This window comes from Sinocyclocheilus grahami, unplaced genomic scaffold (genome assembly GCF_001515645.1).
Source record: "Sinocyclocheilus grahami isolate Dianchi unplaced genomic scaffold, SAMN03320097.WGS_v1.1 scaffold461.1, whole genome shotgun sequence".
Taxonomy (NCBI): domain Eukaryota; kingdom Metazoa; phylum Chordata; class Actinopteri; order Cypriniformes; family Cyprinidae; genus Sinocyclocheilus; species Sinocyclocheilus grahami.
Genome location: NW_015505640.1, coordinates 679,227 through 701,273, shown reverse-complemented (window position 1 = coordinate 701,273; position 22,047 = coordinate 679,227). Strand labels below are relative to the sequence as shown.

Genomic DNA, 22,047 nt, shown 5'->3' with positions numbered 1-22,047 from the left:
AGTAACATAATGTTTAACATAACGTTTTCTATAACTATCAGTATTTAAATTTTATATTTGCTTTGTTTTATTAAATAACAAAAAAAAACATTTACAATTGTATGATATAAATTGCTTTAAATTTTAAAATGTCTAACTGGATCTCGTCTGATGCTATTGTATATTTAAACTGGAAAATATTAATACGCCCACAAGGCATTTTAACACTATGGCAGAGCAAATATAATTTGTGTCTCTAACATCTATGATTCATTCAGAGGTTAATCCCATTGGACAGTGCAGGGAGACCGAGTCAGGTGATTTCCAAGGAAGACGGGGATTCTTTCAGTCATTCTCCACCGAGAGGGGAGGCCGCCCAACCCGGATGCACAGATCGTTTGTGGAGCGGTCAGTTGTGGGGTTCAGCCCGCAGGACTGGGAGTATTTCAGCACCAGAAAGGACGAACAGCTCCCGCGGCGTTCACCTTTGTTTCCACGCCGCTACTGAGACCTGCGCCCGCTGCATCTCGCGCAGAGGACCGAGACACGCTCGCTCGCACGCACGCACGCACGCACGCACGCACGCAGAGGGACTTGGTGGAACAGACTGTATGCCGGATTTGACGCTTTTAGGGAAATCATTTGCATGCCGAATCTCGCCGGGCGTAGCAGCTCTACGTCGGGACTGACAAACGATGGCGGAGTGTGGAAGGAGGGGACTGTCGCTCCTCGAGGAAGCGCGTTCTCGCTACGAGAGCCTGCAAATTTCCGATGATGTGTTCGGGGAGTCGGGAGACGACAGCAGCGAAAACCCCTTTTACAGTACAACGGGAGACTCCAATTCGGATAACTACACGGAGACAAATCCGGACGATGCCAGAGCAGGTGAAACTAGGGGTCAGAGCTGCGGTCCCCCCGGTTCCGTCTCCAACGGCCAGGCGCAGGAGGAGGGATGGAGCGACTCGCTACAGGACCTCAGCGTGCCCCACTATCAGGACACGCATGGTAAGTTGGTCTAATGATGAGCGAACCTCATGTAAATGCAATGCAGCTTCATCATCCTTGAGAGGCCTGCATGCTCGACTAGTAATTAAGCTCACAGATGGGACTCTTTGATAACCACATTGATTTACTTTGATCTCTCTTATCAGATGGCTCCAACAGATGACACAATTCCTTCAAATATGGATAAGGGGTGATTAGTAACTGGCTCTTTGAAATCCTGCACATAGCGGGGGAAGAGAAAATAGGAACTGAGATAGCATGCCAAATTTGGATTTTCATTCCAGTTGAGGATGCTTCCAGTGTCTAATCTCTGCCAGACTCAGAGCAGCTGTGATTATGAGTATGATTAGCTCTGTATCAGGGTAGGAGGGTCATTTGCATAGGCAGATGAGAGGAGGCTCTTATTTGTGAGAAATTCAGACTTTAATGTGGTTAGATGGCAGCTTTTAGAGGAGATTTACACTTGGTGTAAATGCTTTCTTATCAAGTGATGTACTATGCAGATATCCAGCAAGTGGCAGTTAAGACCATAGAGAGAACAAATAAGTAAAGACTAATGAGAATAAGGACAAAAAAAGTAAATTAAACCATGCACATGTCAGACCCAATCATTTGTTGTAGGATAAAATCCTTAACGTTCCTGTCAGGCAGTCACCAGTTTGAATTAGTATTCAATTCACTGTCAGTGTAGGTGGCTTAATCTCATTTTAAGAGATTTGAATAATGCCTTTCATTCAAAGTGTCACCACATTTTATCCAAGCGCACGACTGACTGACTGTCTAGACTTTTATGCCATAGACAAACACTCATTTAGTCATTTTTTATTAACTCAGTTTGCCTGATCAATTTTGCATGATTTATCAGTATAAAGATGCTTGCCAGTCAAATGCTTGTGGTCCCACTGCCTACCCAGCATTCTAAAACAAATGCAATGAAATACAAAACAGATAGGGTATGTTGCTTAATGGTTTATTCATTTATTTAACAGTTAAAGATGCTGTGCATTTCGGAACAGATTTGGAGAAATTTTGCATCACTTGCTCAACATGGCTCCTCTGCAGTAACAGCTGATAAAAACATCACAATAATCCACACGACTCCAGCCATCAATTAACTTGATAAAAATTTGGGGGTGAACTATTCCATTAAAGTCATGACACAGAAATGTGATCAAACCGGCAAAATGTAAAAGATATTGTGATGCCAGCGTTTAGCAGTATATGTCTCACAAAGTATTAAATGAACGGTTTTCTAGTTTCTCTTACTAGGAAATGAAATATGAAATGAAATAATTCATGACTGGAGTTTGGCTGGAATAGTCCAGTTGTACAAAGTAAAAAAAAGATATATTGTGATAAATCCTGAATATGCACTCCTGTAATGAATGAATAGGATTTCAGCCACACTATATTTCTCCCTGAATCATAGATAGAGATAATCGTGTGCTGATGCCAGTCAGACTTGCAAATACTGTGGCTTACATAATGTGCAGGGAATCATTTCTGCCTTAATAACAAAATGTGTTTTTTTTTTTCTAGCAAGGATGGTTGAGAGTTCTGTCTGTTATTTTATATGTTCTGCTCTAAGTGCCATTTATTGGCAGTCTAAATATTGTCATAAACAGGAGTGAAGAGAATCCTTGGCATCTCTTACTGTACAGACCACGACTGCTTGACATGTGGATCGATAGACTGATACTAATATCATGCTTCATTTCACTCGCGTCAAAGTGACCCAAGAGCATCTTTAAATGACGCATGTACGTGTGTGTTTTTAAATGTCATATAAAGAGCTTTCATTGCACAAATATGAAAAAATTGAAGATTGATGCTATCAGCTGATGTTTAATGAACCAAAACATACTGAGAAATACATTAAAATGCCACGATAATGTTTTAGAAGAAAGTATCCTAATCTGAATATAATGCTTTTTCTTGTTGTGGTTTGAACATTTTCCAAATTTAGTAAGTTCCGTGCTGTTGATAAATGACACATCTTTCCATCGTGGTTGCTCAGAAAGTTCTGTCTGTCACCATGGGGGGAAATGAGCCATCTGGTTGCTGCCTTTGCTTTGGCACAAGCTGCAAAATGATGCATGAAAGATACACAAAGTCAGTCCACAGACATTTTGCATTTCATGTCATGGGTCATTTAATAAGATGTAACACTTGTGGATACTGACAAACAATGTTTCATCAGAGCGAGCTGTCAGTGCTGTTTGTATAAGGTAAATGTCTGGCACAACACTCTAGCCTGACTGTGATTCTTATATAAGGTCTATATTATTTAGGTCAACATAACACACTTTGTGCTCTCACTTACATCCTTTAGACTTTGGTTATAGGTTATTTAAAGCATATCATTTAACATATCTCAAGTAATTTGAAAAATATCGAATTATAGAATGATAAACCAAGGGACAATAAAGAGCTATAAGTTATACTTAATTTTGCCCACAACAGATCTTTGTCAAACCCAACAGTTCTGTGACATGATTGTTGGACTGTTTGAGGGCCACATGGTGTAATTCTGCACCTGTTGTGAGATCTAAAATAATAAGATCAATTCATATCAGCTTGCTTATTTGTATAAAGGCGGTGTAGAGAAGGTACAAGGACTGCTGGTTCTTCTCAATAATGAATCTAGGAAACTATGTAGCACTCCAGCAGCTGTTCTCCTGGAGGACTGACTGTAGACACAGAGATAAATACAAATATTTGTTGATGTTCTACAGAACTTCTGGGTGTGGAAAGAAAACCTCTTTGAACACAGCTATTATATGAAATAGCACTGCAGCACTTAAAACATTAATCTTAAAAGAGATCAAGCATTATATATATACTGTATATTATATTTTTAATTTAAGCATAGTTTTTCTTTAAATATAAAGTACTGCAGTACATAGTGCATTGGTTTGTTCAGTTCATGCATTTTAGAAGTAATATGGCTATTATCTGGATTAAGCTACAGAGTCATACTGTATTACATAACACCGATTTAATACCATAAAAGATTTCAAGCCAGATATGAACATAGAACTGTTTGCTCTATCAATATCATGCTGCATATTTGATATTTGATAAAAAGGAAATTCAGACCAGCATGAAAATAATAAATCTAACTTTTAAAAGAATATTACAAATATGTATATACATATTTTGCATAGAGACCTTTAATAAAATACTTTTGGGAAGTTGACATGTCCAGCTATACTTTACACAAAACAATTTTAATCAGCATTTTTTCAAATTCTTCATAATTATTATGCATGCAGTATTTTAAAAATGTAAAAATGATATTGTCACACAGCAGGACCATTTAATGAAGTAGTGAAAAAGGCAAAAGCATAATTTATGAGGACCATTTACAATACCTAAGATATATAGCTTACCTTATACATTTATATCAATTTTAATCTATACTAGTTATTAAGAAGACCATGAACACAATGTGTCAACTACCTATTTTTAGCATACTGTGCAAAATGTTTATATAATCAGCAACTTTGTGATATTTTTCTTGAGATGTTTTCTCAAAGGCAAAAGCATAATTTATGAGGACCATTTACAATACCTAAGATATATAGCTTACCTTATACATTTATATCAATTTTAATCTATACTAGTTATTAAGAAGACCATGAACACAATGTGTCAACTACCTATTTTTAGCATACTGTGCAAAAATGTTTATATAATCAGCAACTTTGTGATATTTTTCTTGAGATGTTTTCTCTCTCTCTCTCTCTCTCTCTCTAACTGATCTTCTTTTGTGTTTGATAAGTAGTTTATACAAAAAGGCACAGATGAATGAATATAATACACTGTACAATGGTCTTTATCCTGGGGGAATGTTTGAGCTTGCTTTACAAGCTTCTTCAGAGCTGTAATGGGAGATGAGCTACTGGTTGAATAGCAGATGTTGTGGTTAGGTTAAGATGTGTGTCATGCATGAACATGTGAAGCTTTGGAAAGCATGACAGAGCCATTTGTTCATGAAAATAATGAAATAATGAAGACAATTTCAAGACAATTTTTACAACAGATTTCCTTCGTAAATCAGAATCCTGCACAGTTTTTACTCACAGTTGTATATTGCACTCAAATCAATTACACACTCTTTTGCTTTGGGGTCATTAGGCCACTGTGGCACTGAGTAAATGTGTGGCAAGTTGTAAGTGCAGTTGATGGCCAGTGCTCTGCTTTGGGGTTTTCGTCACTAAAAAATAATAACCACATAACGGCAGGATACTTTTATTTTCGTCTGCTGTTTATGAGTGTTTGCAACATATCAGATATCCCAGCATGTGATGCAGTATACAAGTGTGAGTTTAGATCATTTAGGATCAATACACTTTCCAATATTCACACTAAGCAACACTGTAAATGGTACTTATTTTACCGTGTAAGTTAATGTACCATGGAACCCATCTGTTACAAAGAGCTTAAGTTAGACTGAGACACATTTTCCTTCTTAGCTGTTTGCTCCATTTCTGTGTGAGCTGCTTGGATTGACAAAATATCCATTAGTAGAAGTGGAGTAAAAGATAATAACGGAACAAATTAAGCTTTTTGTGAGCCACTTTCTTCAACTTATTGTCATTAGCTGATTAGCTCAGCCTTCACAGCACAGTGTTGATGTTCCATACACTCATTAGTTGTTACTAAATGCTCCCTGTTAGGTAGATAGTGATAAGGGTCCTGATAAAAGTCATTAGAAGTTCAGCTGTGCACTCAAAAATGAACATTATGTAATCATCTTCATGTTGTTCCAAACCTGTTTTTTTTTCATTGTATGGACAAAAATAACTAAATCAAACAGAACTAAAATCCCTTCTGTCAAGATAATAATACAGTTACATTTTCTGACAGTTTTTTTTTATTTGTATTTTTTAATTTTAGCTATTATTTGTGGAAATCCATTTCTGCCATAGGATAAAAAAAAATAAAAAAGTAATTGCAACTTTTTATCTTAGAATTCTGAATTTTTTTCTTGCAACACACAATTCAGAGTTTTCTTCTAAGAATTGTAATTCTGAGTTTATATCTCTCAATTCGGACCTTACTGAATATCTCGAAATTTTGACTTTTTCTCAAAAATGTGAGGAAAAAAATACAAAATTGTGAGAAATATTCTCAGAATTGCCAGAAAAAGATTTAAAGATATTCAGATTCTGAATTGTGAGATAAAAATTCGCATTACTATTTACATTTTTTTAAACTAAAACAAGCTTTCATAAACTTCCATAATTATAAGCACTGAAATGTAGCATCATTATTTAGAAGATATACTGACCTAAAATTGTTTTTATTGAAGGATAGCTCTTCTGTGAATCAGCTGCTCATTGTTTTACATGTTTAAACATGTATAATCAAAATTGCATATTATGCATTTCCACTGGATTTATTTTAGAGATTTTCAACCTCTTTTTTTATTCAAAATAACATGCTTTATGAATCATAAAATGATGAAGTAGTTCCTGCATTTTTCTCTGCAATCATCAGTCAGGGAATGACGCATACAGAGCAACAGCCTGGTAAAATCCTCCCTGGCTAGATAAGAAATTAAATAATTAAAATACTATTCTGTTAAACTTACCTTTCATTTTGCAGGTCCGACACAGAAAATGCCGGCCACTGCCACGGCCATGGACTTCTTCCAGCTGTTTGTCCCAGACAACGTCATTCAGAACATGGTGACCCAGACCAACATGTATGCCAAGAAGTACCAGGAGCGCTTTGGCAGTGATGAAGGATGGACCAATGTGACGCTGGCTGAGATGAAGGCCTTTCTGGGCTATGTTACTTCTACTAGCGTGAACCGTTGCGAGTCAGTGTTGAGCATCTGGAGCAGCGGATTCTTCAGTAACCGCAGTATCGCGCTCAAGATGAGCCAGGCACGGTTCGAAAAGATCCTCAAGTACTTCCACATCGTAGCTTTCCGCTCCAGCCAAGGTGGCAGTCAGGGCCTCTATAAGATCCAACCCTTCCTGGACTCTCTCCAGCAGAGCTTCGCCTCTTCCTTCAGGTCCTCACAGACACAGGTAAAGATCATACTTCAATTAAATGTAGAAATCACTCAATAGTCAGTCAGCAATAACCAATATGTTGAAGGTACAAAGAGAAAGTGCACAAACCAACTCTTCACATGAACTTTTTGGAAACTAGGACTAGCAGACATTTTCCATTTCTGTGCCAGTAGAAAGTGGGTTTGGGGCTGAAATCAGAGCACGTTCTGCTGTAATTGGGAGAGCCTGGTGTCCTGTCACATGTCCCCAGGCTGTGAGCTTTATGGTGCCATTGAAAGGTCTGGAGGGTTTTTTACATCTGCAACTTTTCAGAGCTGCTGAATGCAATACTCAAAGTCTGTTATACTTTGAATCCTAATTTGTAAGATACATAGACTGAATACAAACTAGTAAAACGCTAGTTCTGAAACGTTACAGTTAAAGGCATGAATACCTCAAGCCCTTAAAGACATTTTGAGTTATTCATAAGCTTAGAAGACAACATTTTGACCTTTATTCTTTGTACTCTTTTGTAAGTCCCTCAGGTTCCATTTCTTAATGTATCCAGCGTATGTGTCTGGAACTTATCTGGAAATAATTAATAAATATGTAATTAAATTATTATTGAATTAAATTATTAAATTGAATAAGGGACATTAATTAAATATGTTAATTACACTTCTGTTCAAAAGTTTTGGGGTCAGTAATATTTTTTTTTTAAGAAATTAATGCTTTTACTCAACAAGGATGCATTAAATTGATAAGAAGTGACAGTCAGACATATATAATGTTATAAAAGATTTCTGTTTTGAAAAAATGCTGTCTATCATTAGAGAATCATAAAAGAAATATCATGGTTTCCACAAAAATATTAAGCAGCACTACTGTTTTCAGCACTGGTAATAATGAGAAATGTTTCTTAAACAGCAACTCAGTATATTAGAATTATTTCTGAAGGATCATGTGACACTGAAGACTGGAGTAAAGGCTGCTAAAAATTGTTTTTAATTTAATATTATTTCATTGTTTTTTTTATCAAATAAATTCAGCCTTAGTTAGCATGAGAGACTTATTTCACAAACATTTAAAAGTCTGACTGACCCCAAACTTTTAAACAGTGTACATTATATGCTGATTACTTAATCAGAGTAATTGCAATTAATTTAGAGAAAAGCTTCTAAATGAAGACAAACTGACATTACATTCTTGTGATTAATGCATACGGTTTTTTATATAATGAATTGTACTACGCTAACATATTAAATTGACACTCCTATTTTAAATCAAAATTGCTGTAAATAAATATGATAAACAATGAAGTGAGATATCTGATTATTTCAGAGTGCTATAAGCTTATAGACAGTAATTGCAGATTCTGTTAATCTAATAGCGCCAAATCTCACTTTAAATGTAGTCTTCTGTTAGATAATATTACAATAATTATGTCAGACATTCAAATGTCAGGCTAACATCAGGGAGTTTACTGTTAAATGACAAGAAGACTTCTAAATGAGCACAGCTGTGCCAAGTAAGCCATTTCAACATCCTCCTACATTTGTTCAGTTTTTTCCTCTCTTCATTTGGAAAATGAGTTTTCGGTGGATTCAATGATCTGTGCTTCTGCTTTCAGATAGGGGACATAAAACTGGAACTGAGTTGTAAGAAGTAATCTTGAAATATGGGCTAGAATCTGAGCAGTCCATTATTCAGCAAAAGTGAAACATATTTATTACATTCGGTCAAATTAAAGGCTAGAATAAATGAGAATAAATGATTTGCGCTTCCTCAAGACATTGTTTTTCAAACAGTATGAATAATTCACGGGGTATAATGCATCTCGGCACATTCATCTTTTAAACAGCCATTAGGGATTTCTTTTAGTAACTAGCTTTTGGTCTATTTCCTCCTTGATTCATGGTGGCCAGCAGGACTACAGGCAAGAATGTGAGAATACACTGAACATACATACATATATTTATTTACTGAGTGACTGATTGTGTAATTTAGTACGAGGGAAAGTGTGACATATACAGTTATACAGCTAGACAAATAAAATAAAATTAAATTAAAATTTCCTTTGAGAAAAGTTGTAATTCTCCTTCTGATGATTTGGTGCTAATCACTGGACCCTTGCTGGACCCCCTGCAGTTTGCTTATCGAGCAAACAAGTCTGTGGATGATGCAGTCAACATGGGACTGCATTTGCATTATATCCTACAACATCTGGACAGACCAGGGACTTATGTGAGGATCCGGTTTGTGGACTTCAGCTCCGCTTTCAACACCATCATCCCGGATACTCTCCTGATTAAACAGACATCTGACCTCCATCTGTCAGAGGATCACCAGCTTCCTGACAGACAGGCAGCAGCTAGTGAGGCTGGGAAAATTCTCATCCAGCACCTGCACCATCAGCACTGGCGCCCCCCCAGGGATGTGTTCTCTCCCCACTGCTCTTCTCCCTCTACACCAACGACTGCACCTCTAAAGACCCCTCTGTCAAGCTCCTGAAGTTTGCAGATGACACCACACTTATTGGCCTCATCCAGGATGGAGACAAGTCTGCTTACAGAAAGGAGGTTAAAGAGCTGGCTGTCTGGTGCAGTTATAACAACCTGGAGCTCAACACTCTCAAAACAATGGAGATGATGGTGGACTTAATGGCCACCCTGCACTCCCCCCACTTACCATCATGAACAGCACTGTAACAACAGTGGAATCATTCAAGTTCCTGGGCATCACCATCTCTCAGGACCTGAAGTGGGAGTTCCACATAGACTCCATTGTCAAGAAGGCCCAGCAGAGGCTGAACTTCCTTCGCCAACTGAGGGAGCTGCTGATACAGTTCTACTCTGAAGTCATTGAATCCGTCCTCTGCACTTCTATAACTGTCTGGTTAAAGTCTGACTGACCCCAAACTTTTAAACAGTGTACATTATATGCTGATTACTTAATCAGAGTAATTGCAATTAATTTAGAGAAAAGCTTCTAAATGAAGACAAACTGACATTACATTCTTGTGATTAATGCATACGGTTTTTTATATAATGAATTGTACTACGCTAACATATTAAATTGACACTCCTATTTTAAATCAAAATTGCTGTAAATAAATATGATAAACAATGAAGTGAGATATCTGATTATTTCAGAGTGCTATAAGCTTATAGACAGTAATTGCAGATTCTGTTAATCTAATAGCGCCAAATCTCACTTTAAATGTAGTCTTCTGTTAGATAATATTACAATAATTATGTCAGACATTCAAATGTCAGGCTAACATCAGGGAGTTTACTGTTAAATGACAAGAAGACTTCTAAATGAGCACAGCTGTGCCAAGTAAGCCATTTCAACATCCTCCTACATTTGTTCAGTTTTTTCCTCTCTTCATTTGGAAAATGAGTTTTCGGTGGATTCAATGATCTGTGCTTCTGCTTTCAGATAGGGGACATAAAACTGGAACTGAGTTGTAAGAAGTAATCTTGAAATATGGGCTAGAATCTGAGCAGTCCATTATTCAGCAAAAGTGAAACATATTTATTACATTCGGTCAAATTAAAGGCTAGAATAAATGAGAATAAATGATTTGCGCTTCCTCAAGACATTGTTTTTCAAACAGTATGAATAATTCACGGGGTATAATGCATCTCGGCACATTCATCTTTTAAACAGCCATTAGGGATTTCTTTTAGTAACTAGCTTTTGGTCTATTTCCTCCTTGATTCATGGTGGCCAGCAGGACTACAGGCAAGAATGTGAGAATACACTGAACATACATACATATATTTATTTACTGAGTGACTGATTGTGTAATTTAGTACGAGGGAAAGTGTGACATATACAGTTATACAGCTAGACAAATAAAATAAAATTAAATTAAAATTTCCTTTGAGAAAAGTTGTAATTCTCCTTCTGATGATTTGGTGCTAATCACTGGACCCTTGCTGGACCCCCTGCAGTTTGCTTATCGAGCAAACAAGTCTGTGGATGATGCAGTCAACATGGGACTGCATTTGCATTATATCCTACAACATCTGGACAGACCAGGGACTTATGTGAGGATCCGGTTTGTGGACTTCAGCTCCGCTTTCAACACCATCATCCCGGATACTCTCCTGATTAAACAGACATCTGACCTCCATCTGTCAGAGGATCACCAGCTTCCTGACAGACAGGCAGCAGCTAGTGAGGCTGGGAAAATTCTCATCCAGCACCTGCACCATCAGCACTGGCGCCCCCCCAGGGATGTGTTCTCTCCCCACTGCTCTTCTCCCTCTACACCAACGACTGCACCTCTAAAGACCCCTCTGTCAAGCTCCTGAAGTTTGCAGATGACACCACACTTATTGGCCTCATCCAGGATGGAGACAAGTCTGCTTACAGAAAGGAGGTTAAAGAGCTGGCTGTCTGGTGCAGTTATAACAACCTGGAGCTCAACACTCTCAAAACAATGGAGATGATGGTGGACTTAATGGCCACCCTGCACTCCCCCCACTTACCATCATGAACAGCACTGTAACAACAGTGGAATCATTCAAGTTCCTGGGCATCACCATCTCTCAGGACCTGAAGTGGGAGTTCCACATAGACTCCATTGTCAAGAAGGCCCAGCAGAGGCTGAACTTCCTTCGCCAACTGAGGGAGCTGCTGATACAGTTCTACTCTGAAGTCATTGAATCCGTCCTCTGCACTTCTATAACTGTCTGGTTCAGCTCAGCTACCAAATCAGACCTTAGAAGATTGCAGTGGATAGTTCGGACTGCTGAGCGAATCACTTGTATAAACCTCCCCACATTCCAAGAACCACACTCATCCAGAGTGAGTAAAAGAGCTGGCAAAATTATTCTGGACCACTCACACCCAGGCAACTTCCTCTTTGAACCGTTGCTGTCTGGTCAGCGTTATAGAGCATTAAGTATAACAGCCAGGCATAAGAACAGTTTCTTCCCTCAGGCAATCCATCTCATGGACAGCTAACTTGGCAATAAACGTGTAATACACAACACTATTTATACATTTATTTATTTAGCACAGATACCTCTTTTTACATTTCCTTGCATTTGTACATAACACACCTGTACATGCAGTCAACATGGGACTGCATTTGCATTATATCCTACAACATCTGGACAGACCAGGGACTTATGTGAGGATCCGGTTTGTGGACTTCAGCTCCGCTTTCAACACCATCATCCCGGATACTCTCCTGATTAAACAGACATCTGACCTCCATCTGTCAGAGGATCACCAGCTTCCTGACAGACAGGCAGCAGCTAGTGAGGCTGGGAAAATTCTCATCCAGCACCTGCACCATCAGCACTGGCGCCCCCCCAGGGATGTGTTCTCTCCCCACTGCTCTTCTCCCTCTACACCAACGACTGCACCTCTAAAGACCCCTCTGTCAAGCTCCTGAAGTTTGCAGATGACACCACACTTATTGGCCTCATCCAGGATGGAGACAAGTCTGCTTACAGAAAGGAGGTTAAAGAGCTGGCTGTCTGGTGCAGTTATAACAACCTGGAGCTCAACACTCTCAAAACAATGGAGATGATGGTGGACTTAATGGCCACCCTGCACTCCCCCCACTTACCATCATGAACAGCACTGTAACAACAGTGGAATCATTCAAGTTCCTGGGCATCACCATCTCTCAGGACCTGAAGTGGGAGTTCCACATAGACTCCATTGTCAAGAAGGCCCAGCAGAGGCTGAACTTCCTTCGCCAACTGAGGGAGCTGCTGATACAGTTCTACTCTGAAGTCATTGAATCCGTCCTCTGCACTTCTATAACTGTCTGGTTCAGCTCAGCTACCAAATCAGACCTTAGAAGATTGCAGTGGATAGTTCGGACTGCTGAGCGAATCACTTGTATAAACCTCCCCACATTCCAAGAACCACACTCATCCAGAGTGAGTAAAAGAGCTGGCAAAATTATTCTGGACCACTCACACCCAGGCAACTTCCTCTTTGAACCGTTGCTGTCTGGTCAGCGTTATAGAGCATTAAGTATAACAGCCAGGCATAAGAACAGTTTCTTCCCTCAGGCAATCCATCTCATGGACAGCTAACTTGGCAATAAACGTGTAATACACAACACTATTTATACATTTATTTATTTAGCACAGATACCTCTTTTTACATTTCCTTGCATTTGTACATAACACACCTGTACACACAAATACCATCTATTGTCTACTTTGTATATTGTGTATTTATTTATTTATTTTTTGTTATTTACTTATCCTATTTTTATTCTTTTTATTATCTGTGTCTTATCTTGTCACTGTCATTCAGTTTGTGCTGTGGAAGCTTCTGTCACCAAAACAAATTCCTCGTATGTGTTAACATACCTGGCAATAAAGCTCTTTCTGATTCTGATTCTAATTAAGGTCCTTTGAACTCCTGCCCTTTGAAAACCCCATTAATCCCTGTTCCTACTAAAGTGCTCTTTTGAGACATTTTTGGTTATTTTTGGACTTCAAGTAAAATTAATAATCTGCCATGGTGGAATAGGTTGTCAACTTCTACATTTACAACTTATTTATATTAAAGGGATAGTTTACTCCAAAATTGAAAATTTAGTATCCTCATTTAAATTTAGTAACCAGTATGAAACCCTCAATGCTGGTGAACTATCCTTTTATGGTTGTCATTAACCTGCATTTTAGCTTGGTATTTCTACCAGTAGATTTTAATGAGTCAGCTTCAGCTCCTAAATCAGATTTGCATTTCATGAGGCCTTTATGTGACCCATCTCAGAGACACCCCTCAATTACTCGCCTGCCATGAGTAAACTAAACACCATCTGCGTCTCTCAGCTCTTCCAGTGCCATGGTTATATCACCTTGACAATGTGTGCCAACCAGCCCACTTTGACTGCCACAGTGTGGGTTTGGTTCTTATCCCCTATTGGCAAACAATAAGGCATTCAGCACAGCCACACATGCCCTGTTTAACTGGTTCAGCTCTAAAAGAGGGTTTACTGAGTCAAACACCGCTTAAAATAAACATATTATGACATCTATAGGGAACATGGCTGGTTAGGTTTAACAGATCTATCATACCTGACTTGACAAGCCAACATCTTTTCCCAGGATCTTCATCAAGATTTCAGAGTGCACCTCCTGCAGGGAACATAAAAAGTTTGAAAAGCAACTTTGCATTAACAAATGATGTGTTTTAAGTGTTATCATGGTGGAATTTTCATATGAGACATGCTGCTTTCCCTCAGGTCCTCCATGAGCCCTTGATTGATGAGGACCCCGTGTTCATTACCACATGTACAGAGAGGGAGCTGCGCAAGAGGAAGAAGAGAAAGTTCAGCCTGTGGGTGCGACAGTGCAGCTCCACTGGTTTCATCTGTCAGGTGAATGCACACGCGCTCCCACAGGGAAAGCACAGGAGGATATCCCACAAAAAATTATCAACTGCCCCAAGATGTTATGTCACATTGTTTCTAATGAGAAAGTAAAATATTTTGCTACTCTGTTGCCACAAACAAAGCAATTTTACACAATTCTGTGATATTTGTTAACGCAAATAAATTACATATTTAAATAAATTACTACAGAGAAGCAGATGGAATCAATAAAATATCATTTATAGTCAACAAAGAAAACGAAAGCCCAGACCACTTAACATAATTCTCTTGGTCTGTGCCTGTTAGAGAAAATAACTGCTATGCGCCTTTGGGGAGTAAAGCAAACAGATAACTGAATTTATTGTCAGTATTTTTGATGTACTGTGCCTGTACCATTCAAAAGTTTAGGATCTGTAAGATTTGTTTTGTTTTTTTAATAAATCTCTTATGCTCACCAAGGCTGCATTTATGTGGTCAAAATACAGTAAAACATTAATATTGTGAAATAATATTACAGTTTAAAGTAATTAATTCCTGTGATGACAAAACTGAATTTTCAGCAGCCATTACTGCAGTCTTCAGTGTCACATGACCCTTCAGAAGTCATTCTGATTTGGTGCTCAAGAAACATTTGGGTCCCACTTTATATTAAGTGGCCTTAACTACTATGTACTTACATTTAAATTAATCATTTGGTACAATGCACTTATTGTGATCATGCGTGTTTTTACATTGTACTAATCTTTTTAAAAATACCTGCATTTAATTACATCTGTAATTACATTTATAATTACACCATTGTTGACCCATCCCTTACACCTTAACCCACCCTTAAACCTACCCATACCACCTAACCTGTCCCTAACCTTACCCATATCCCACCTCAATAGCAGCAAAAGTGTTTTGCAATACAATATGAACATAATAAGTACATTGTACTTATGTTTTGATGTAAGTACATAGTAGTTAAGGCCACTTAATATAAAGTGTGACCAACATTTGTTTATTATTATTAATTTTGAAAACATTTTTATGGAAACTGATACATTTTTTCAGGATACTTTGATGAATAAAAGAACAGCATTTATTTGAAATAGATATCTTTTGTAACATTATAAAAGTTTTTACTGTCACGTTTGATCAATTTAATGCATCTTTGCTGAATAAAAGCATTAATTTCTTTTAAAAAAATGTACTCACCTCAAACTTTTAAATCGTAGTGAATATAAAGTTTAAGAAAAAGATTAGATTGATTAGATCATGATAAGAGATATTAGAGATCTCAGAATGCCAAATCATTCACCATAATATCCAGTGAAATGTAAATTATTAATGAATAATTAATTTCTTTATGGAAAGTAAATAATGTCAATTCTGATTTATTGTTTAAGCAGCTTTAAATTCTTTCTTCTTTACCAGATCTATGTTCATCTAAAGGAGGGTCCAGGTCCAGATGGTTTGGACACGTTGAAAAATAAACCCCAGCTTCACAGTCTGGTGGCCAAACAGCTCTGTCAGAATCTGGCTGGCCGTAATGCAATCATCTTCACTGGCCCAAGCATCACAAGTCTAAACTTGTTTCAGGAATTTGAGAAACAGGGTAGGTGCTGTAACTCATGTGCAACAGTGCTGCATCTGTCAGTTCTTTGCATCATTATCTGCTCTACTTCTTTTGGTGAATTCTGCCTTGGCTTTGCTCTGCTTCTTTTTTTTCCATCTCTTTAATCTTCTCTCCATCTGATGTTCCTCATCCCCTGCAGTTTTTAATTACACGGTGACAGTATCCTGTGGCAAGGAATAAATGGGGAGAGTGAGAGGAAGTTGACCTTGAGTTCTCAAAGCAAACGCGTGTTTCATACTCAAAGATTATTTGAAAGCCTCCAGCTGGGCCGCAAGGAGTGAATGTTAATACAGCTAGAGTGGATAAAGCTAGTGACCAGCTTATTTTTTTCGCTCTACATTTGAATCAAAACATTTCACATTATTAGAGAACTAGGTCATAATTGCATGTCATGTAGAATTTTTATATCAGCTTCATACATAGCCTCATTTAGCCTCATACAGTACTGTTCTAGGGAGTACCGGTAATAAACTAAAAGTAGTGACTTTTCAATAGCGTGACAGTAGTTCAGTTGTTTTCAAAGTAGCGTAGCTTTTTTCAAAAGTAACATTGTAAATCACAACATTGTGTTTTTTTTAATGTCATGATTGCAACTTCACAATTCAGTGCCACAGCAAAGTAAAATTTATTTTTGCATAAATCATATTTATTTTTGCATTCTTTTAATAATGGAAATAACTTAATTTCTATTGAATTTTCCTAGTGGGCTGCAAGCAAAAACATCATACAACATGTCCGATTCATAAACAAATTACTATTATGAGAAATAAAAATACTATTATGTGTCAGTTCTTTTGATGAATGCTATAAGAGACAAGTTATTTTATTTGAATAAGTTCAATGAATCCTTCATTGAACTGAATCCAGCAGAACTGTTCACCATTACAAACACATGCGGAAAAACAAACAAGCTTGAATGCTTGAACAAAACAGCACAATGGATATCTGACAAATGGTCTATTATTCATACAAAGAGTGAACAGGATATCACTCAGCTGTACAACATATGTCCAGTTCAATGAATTGCTTTGTTCAGAGAGTTCACGTAAAGCAGTGACTTTTGATGGTTTTTACATAGTTTGTCTTTGTAGTAAAATGGTATCGAAAAACAATATGACTGTTTATCAGCACAGCTGTGATTCAGCCGTAGGCACGAGGATGCAGGCCGAAGATAATTTATTTATTTTATTTTATTTCAGATAACATTGATTTAGTTAAAAGCTGTCCAAACACTCCTGAGTGAATCCTACTGGACATTTGACAGCACTTTGTTCATTGTATAAGTATATAGGATGGAGAGGAAAGTCTTCAAGGAAAGATTAGTCACACAATTGTCCCCTTTGCAGGGAGGATGAATAATCATATCTCAATCAGATTTCTAGGCCACTCTCAGAGAGGCTGCAGCATCTGGCAGTGCTGTGGAGAAGACATCTGCTCGCAGCTTCATAGATCACACATGCAGGGGTCTATTCATGTGACCTCTATTTATCCGATCAGCATTCAAATGTGAACACTTGTTGTGCCATAAACTGAGCGCTTTTTTTCTCTCTAATACATTCCCTCTCCTGCAGGCATCTACTGCTGCGGGTTGTTGAGCACCAGGAAGAGCGATTGTACAGGTCTTCCTCAGTCTATGCTGATCAATACCGAGGCTCCACAGCAACGTGGCCAGTCTCACATTAAGATGAGAGGCAATATGTCCATAATCAACTGGTACAACAAAGGCAACTTCAGGTTCCTCACTAATGCCTACCCTCCCACTAAAGAAGGTAAGAAACACACAGGACAGGCAGATGATATGTTTCTTCTTGCTTGAATGAAGCAGTTTTGTCAGTTTATAATAAAAGGAATAGGGCTGCCAATTTAACACGTTAATTAAATAATTAGTTAGGGAGAAATAACGCTTTTTTTTTTAACGCAGTTAAAGGGTTAGTTCACCAAAAAATTAAAATTAGCCCATGAAGTACTCACCCTCAAGGCATCCTAGGTGTATATGACTTTCTTCTTTCAGACGAATCCAGTCGGAGTTATATTAAAAATTGTTGCAGTGCATCAGTCCAAAAAAAGTGAAATAAAGCGCATCCATTCATAATAAAACATGTCTCATACGGCTTCGAGGGGTGAACAAAGGCCTCCTGTAGCGAATCGATGCGTTTATGTAAGAAAAATATCCATATTCAAAACGTAATAATCACTTTAATCTAGCTTGCGCCAACAGTTGTACACGGAAGCAGTTCCGGGAGGATGACATATGGAGGTCGGCTTTGCACATGCGCCGCTCAGAAGTGACAAACGCGGAAGCGCAGGGGAGAGATCAAAACAAAACAACAGTCACTAATTAGAAGTACAAAACGAGGATTTGTAAAGAAGAATGTTGGGGCATTTCGATATAAGCCAAGAGGAGACTGGTTTTCCTTTGCTAAAGTAAGGAAACTTTGCTTCCTTTGATCCTGTTAACAAACGTTGGTTTTCACGAGACTCACCGGCGCATGCTCAGCGCTGACCTCATACCTCATGTTCCCGGAACTGCTTCTGTGTACAACTGTTTGCGCAAGCTACATTAAAGTGATTATTACATTTTGAATATGGATATTTTTCTTACAAAAACACATCGATTCGCTACAGGAGGCCTTTGTTCACCCCCCCGGAGCCGTGTGAGACACTTTTTATTAAGGATGGATGTGCTTAATTTCACTTCTTTTGGACTGATGCATGCGACACCCGCTGACTGCCATTAAACAGCTTGGAAGATCAAAGACAATTTTTAATATAACTCAGATTGGATTCGTCTGAAAGAAGAAAGTCATATACACCTAGGATGCCCTGAGGGTGAGTAATTCATGGGCTAATTTTGATTTTTGGGTGAACTAACCCTTTAACGCGCCCGCCCCACCCCAGACCTGTATGTCATCTTACACTGCAAACATTTGACTGTTGATTTGACACACATGATGCAGGGCAACAACTCACTGCGTGACACATTCAATAAATGTAGTTATAAGCCCCTAAAATTCAAGAGATTGGGGAAAAAATGTCCCTGTATGAGTTTTTGTCTCATATTTGATACGCGATATCACACGAGTGCTGTATTTTTGTCCAGAATAGCATGAGTGCAAATGGGATTTTATAAGACAGTACAGTGAATAAGAATTTAATATTGTGTTATATTGTAAACACAATTTTGTCTGTTTTTTCTAAATTTTGCCAGCAAAAATATTACCTATAAAGCCACAGCAGAACTGTTGTGCATCTGCAAGCAACACAGTGGTGATTTTTTTCTGAATTAATCAGCCGTTTGAACGAATCCAATGAATGAATGACTCAATGACTTACTCATAAAGGCATTTACCGCCACCTACTGGCAGTTTTAGTTTCTTGTTTAGAGTATCATTTCATTAAAAAAATATATTATAATTTATTATCATTATTATTATAAAAAATATATTATATAATATATATTTAAATATTAAATATATTTCCATATAAAAAAAGGATAGTTCACCAAAAAAATTAAAATTCTGACATTATTTACTCACCCTCATGTCATTTCAAACCTGTATGGCTTGCTTTCTTTTGTGGAACATAAAAGAAGATATTTTGATGACTGCTGGTAACCAGTGACTTTCATTCTATGAACAAAAAATAGAGATGTTTCTCAAATTATATTATTTTATGTTCCATAGTTTATGTAGCCTAAATGTGTAATACATTTTATGTTGAATCAAATATAATATTTCATTCTAAAGCTACTTTTTGTAATGTCTACTTGAAACTTTTCTCATTTATGATGGTTTTAAATGACCTTTTGGGGTATTTCCACACACAAATTTAATTAGCGATTAATTAATTGCCACATCATGTAATTAATTAGATACAAAAATTTTATTGAATGTCAGCCCTAAAAAGGAAACATGCAAACTACAAATGACACTCGCAAGCTGCATCACTATATTTACACTATAGCAGTGTAAGTTTAGATTGGTTTTACGCCAATGTTTGTGGATTATGTGGATATTGTGCACATCATAGGATTATAAAAGGGAAAGCTTCTTTGTATTGCGCTGGTCTTCACTTTTCTTTGATAAGCCTTGATCCATTCTGACAGCAACTTCACATGAGAAATGCCAGCGCTGATACTAGGCATTTTCATTAGAGAGTGATATAAAGCATTGAGCTGCATCAATATATAATTTATCAATTCAATCATCTTATTTTCCTTTTTACTACAATCCAATCAAAAAGCAAATATATGCATGAAGTGTTCAAAGCACTTCACATTCTTGAAAGGTTTATCTAGCTAAATCTATATGGTAAACAAATAACATTGCTTCTGATTTATGAGGTCAGGCAAAAGGGAGATTAAATTACGACTTATATTTCATTCTCTGGAATCTGAAATATTACGTTTATATAGTAAAAGCTTTTTGTGCTCCTCTTTGAGAGCAGGTGTCGCTTTTGATTAATAGGGCTATACAGTTTCATTGAAAACTCAGTGCTAGATCTCTGCCAAGTTTTCTATAACCTGAACTAAAATTAGCATCCCACCAGTATTCAGCCTCAACTTTTAGACACTTTGTAAGTCCACAGTCTATAAAAAGTATTTCCGTGCATTTCCCCGTAGTCTTTAGGACTCAAAATAGCACATTTTAATTTTCAAAAAGTGCCAGCATTGTAATTTACATGCCACAAGCACTCCTGAGGAAGACAGTACTTTGTGCTCTAATGAGCAGTAGATTACTACTGATTGCAACAGATGACAGTTAATTGTATGCTGACAATATCAGAGGGTTCATAATGGTACAGATCTAATGACTGGGACTTTTACTGATTATGTTTCAGTGACATCATGTTTTTGATTCTAATTTAATTACATGTGACTCAGATTAAAAATGCTGAAGATGATGCATAAGTTATATGATGAGTGATTACACAAGAAGGACGCCTACCAAGGTCGTGCGCCATTCAAAATCAAACTGAATGCCTTTTATATTCTAATCCAGTTCCAGAATTTAAACTGAGGTTGCACGCAGAATGCAGAACTGTAATTTAAATGTGAATGTAAGAAAGTAGAAATAAAATGACTTGAAATGAAAAGAAATGCAACAACACTTTAAATGTTGACTTGATAAAACCTTGTTTGGAAGTTTAAAAAAGCCTTGAAGTTTGCCAGTTTATAAGACAGACAGGTACAATTCAGTAAATTCTTCTTCTTGTTATTCCGATTAAAATTCCAATTTAACTCCCTGTGGTTTGTGGCCAGTTCAATAGAGAGTTTGAAATTAAGTAGAAATACAACAAATTGGTGTTCAATAAGATTGTTTAAAATCTACATTTATTCTTGTGATCAGTAAAAGCATGATTCATGCTACTAACAAAGCAGAAGATCTCGTTGCTAAGATGCAGCAGAAAACTGAACAGTCGTTCCTTATTGTCAGATGTTAAATCCTCCTGTCTGCTAACTGTAATTGACATTTCTGCCCGGATTGTCCTAGGGGTGATCATTAAGAGGAAGAGTGGAGAAATCCCATGTCCCCTTGCTGTGGAGGCCTTTGCTGCACACCTGAGTTACATCTGCAAATATGATGACAAGTACAGCAAGTGAGATTGACCAATCAAGTCTGTTTTACAATGAACCTTTAGGATATACAGTGGTGTGAAAAAGTGTTGGCCCCCTTCCTGATTTCTTATTTTATTTTTTGCATGTTTGTCACACTTTAATGTTTCAGATCATCAAACAAATGTATATATTAGTCAAAGATAACACAAGTAAACACAACATGCAGTTTTTAAATGAAGGTTTTTATTATTAAGGGAAAACAAAATCCAAAACTACATGGCCCTGTTTGAAAAAGTGTTTGCCCCCCTGATAAAACTGTGGTTTCTCACACCTGAGTTCAATTTCTCTAGCCACACCCAGGCCTGATTACTGCCACACCTGTTCGCAATCAAGAAATCTCTTAAATAGGACCTGCCTGACAAAGTGAAGTAGACCAAAAGATCCTCAAAAGCTAGACATCATGATGAGATCCAAAGAAAGTAATTGAGGTCTATCAGTCTGGAAAAGGTTATAAAGC

At 37.5% G+C, this 22,047-nt stretch overlaps 1 protein-coding gene across 1 annotated transcript in view; it reads left to right on the top strand.

Annotated features, from left to right (window-relative positions):
• Positions 1–304: 304 nt before the first annotated feature.
• LOC107552948 (piggyBac transposable element-derived protein 5-like) overlaps positions 305–22,047 on the top strand; it is a 36,531-nt gene continuing 14,788 nt past the window's right edge. Inside the window, exons 1-6 of the mRNA XM_016235003.1 lie at positions 305–984; positions 6,598–7,028; positions 14,224–14,358; positions 15,772–15,952; positions 17,545–17,742; positions 21,466–21,571. Coding sequence (XP_016090489.1) covers positions 675–984; positions 6,598–7,028; positions 14,224–14,358; positions 15,772–15,952; positions 17,545–17,742; positions 21,466–21,571 — 1,361 coding nt within the window. The 5' untranslated portion in view covers positions 305–674. The remainder of the gene's footprint in view (positions 985–6,597; positions 7,029–14,223; positions 14,359–15,771; positions 15,953–17,544; positions 17,743–21,465; positions 21,572–22,047) is intronic.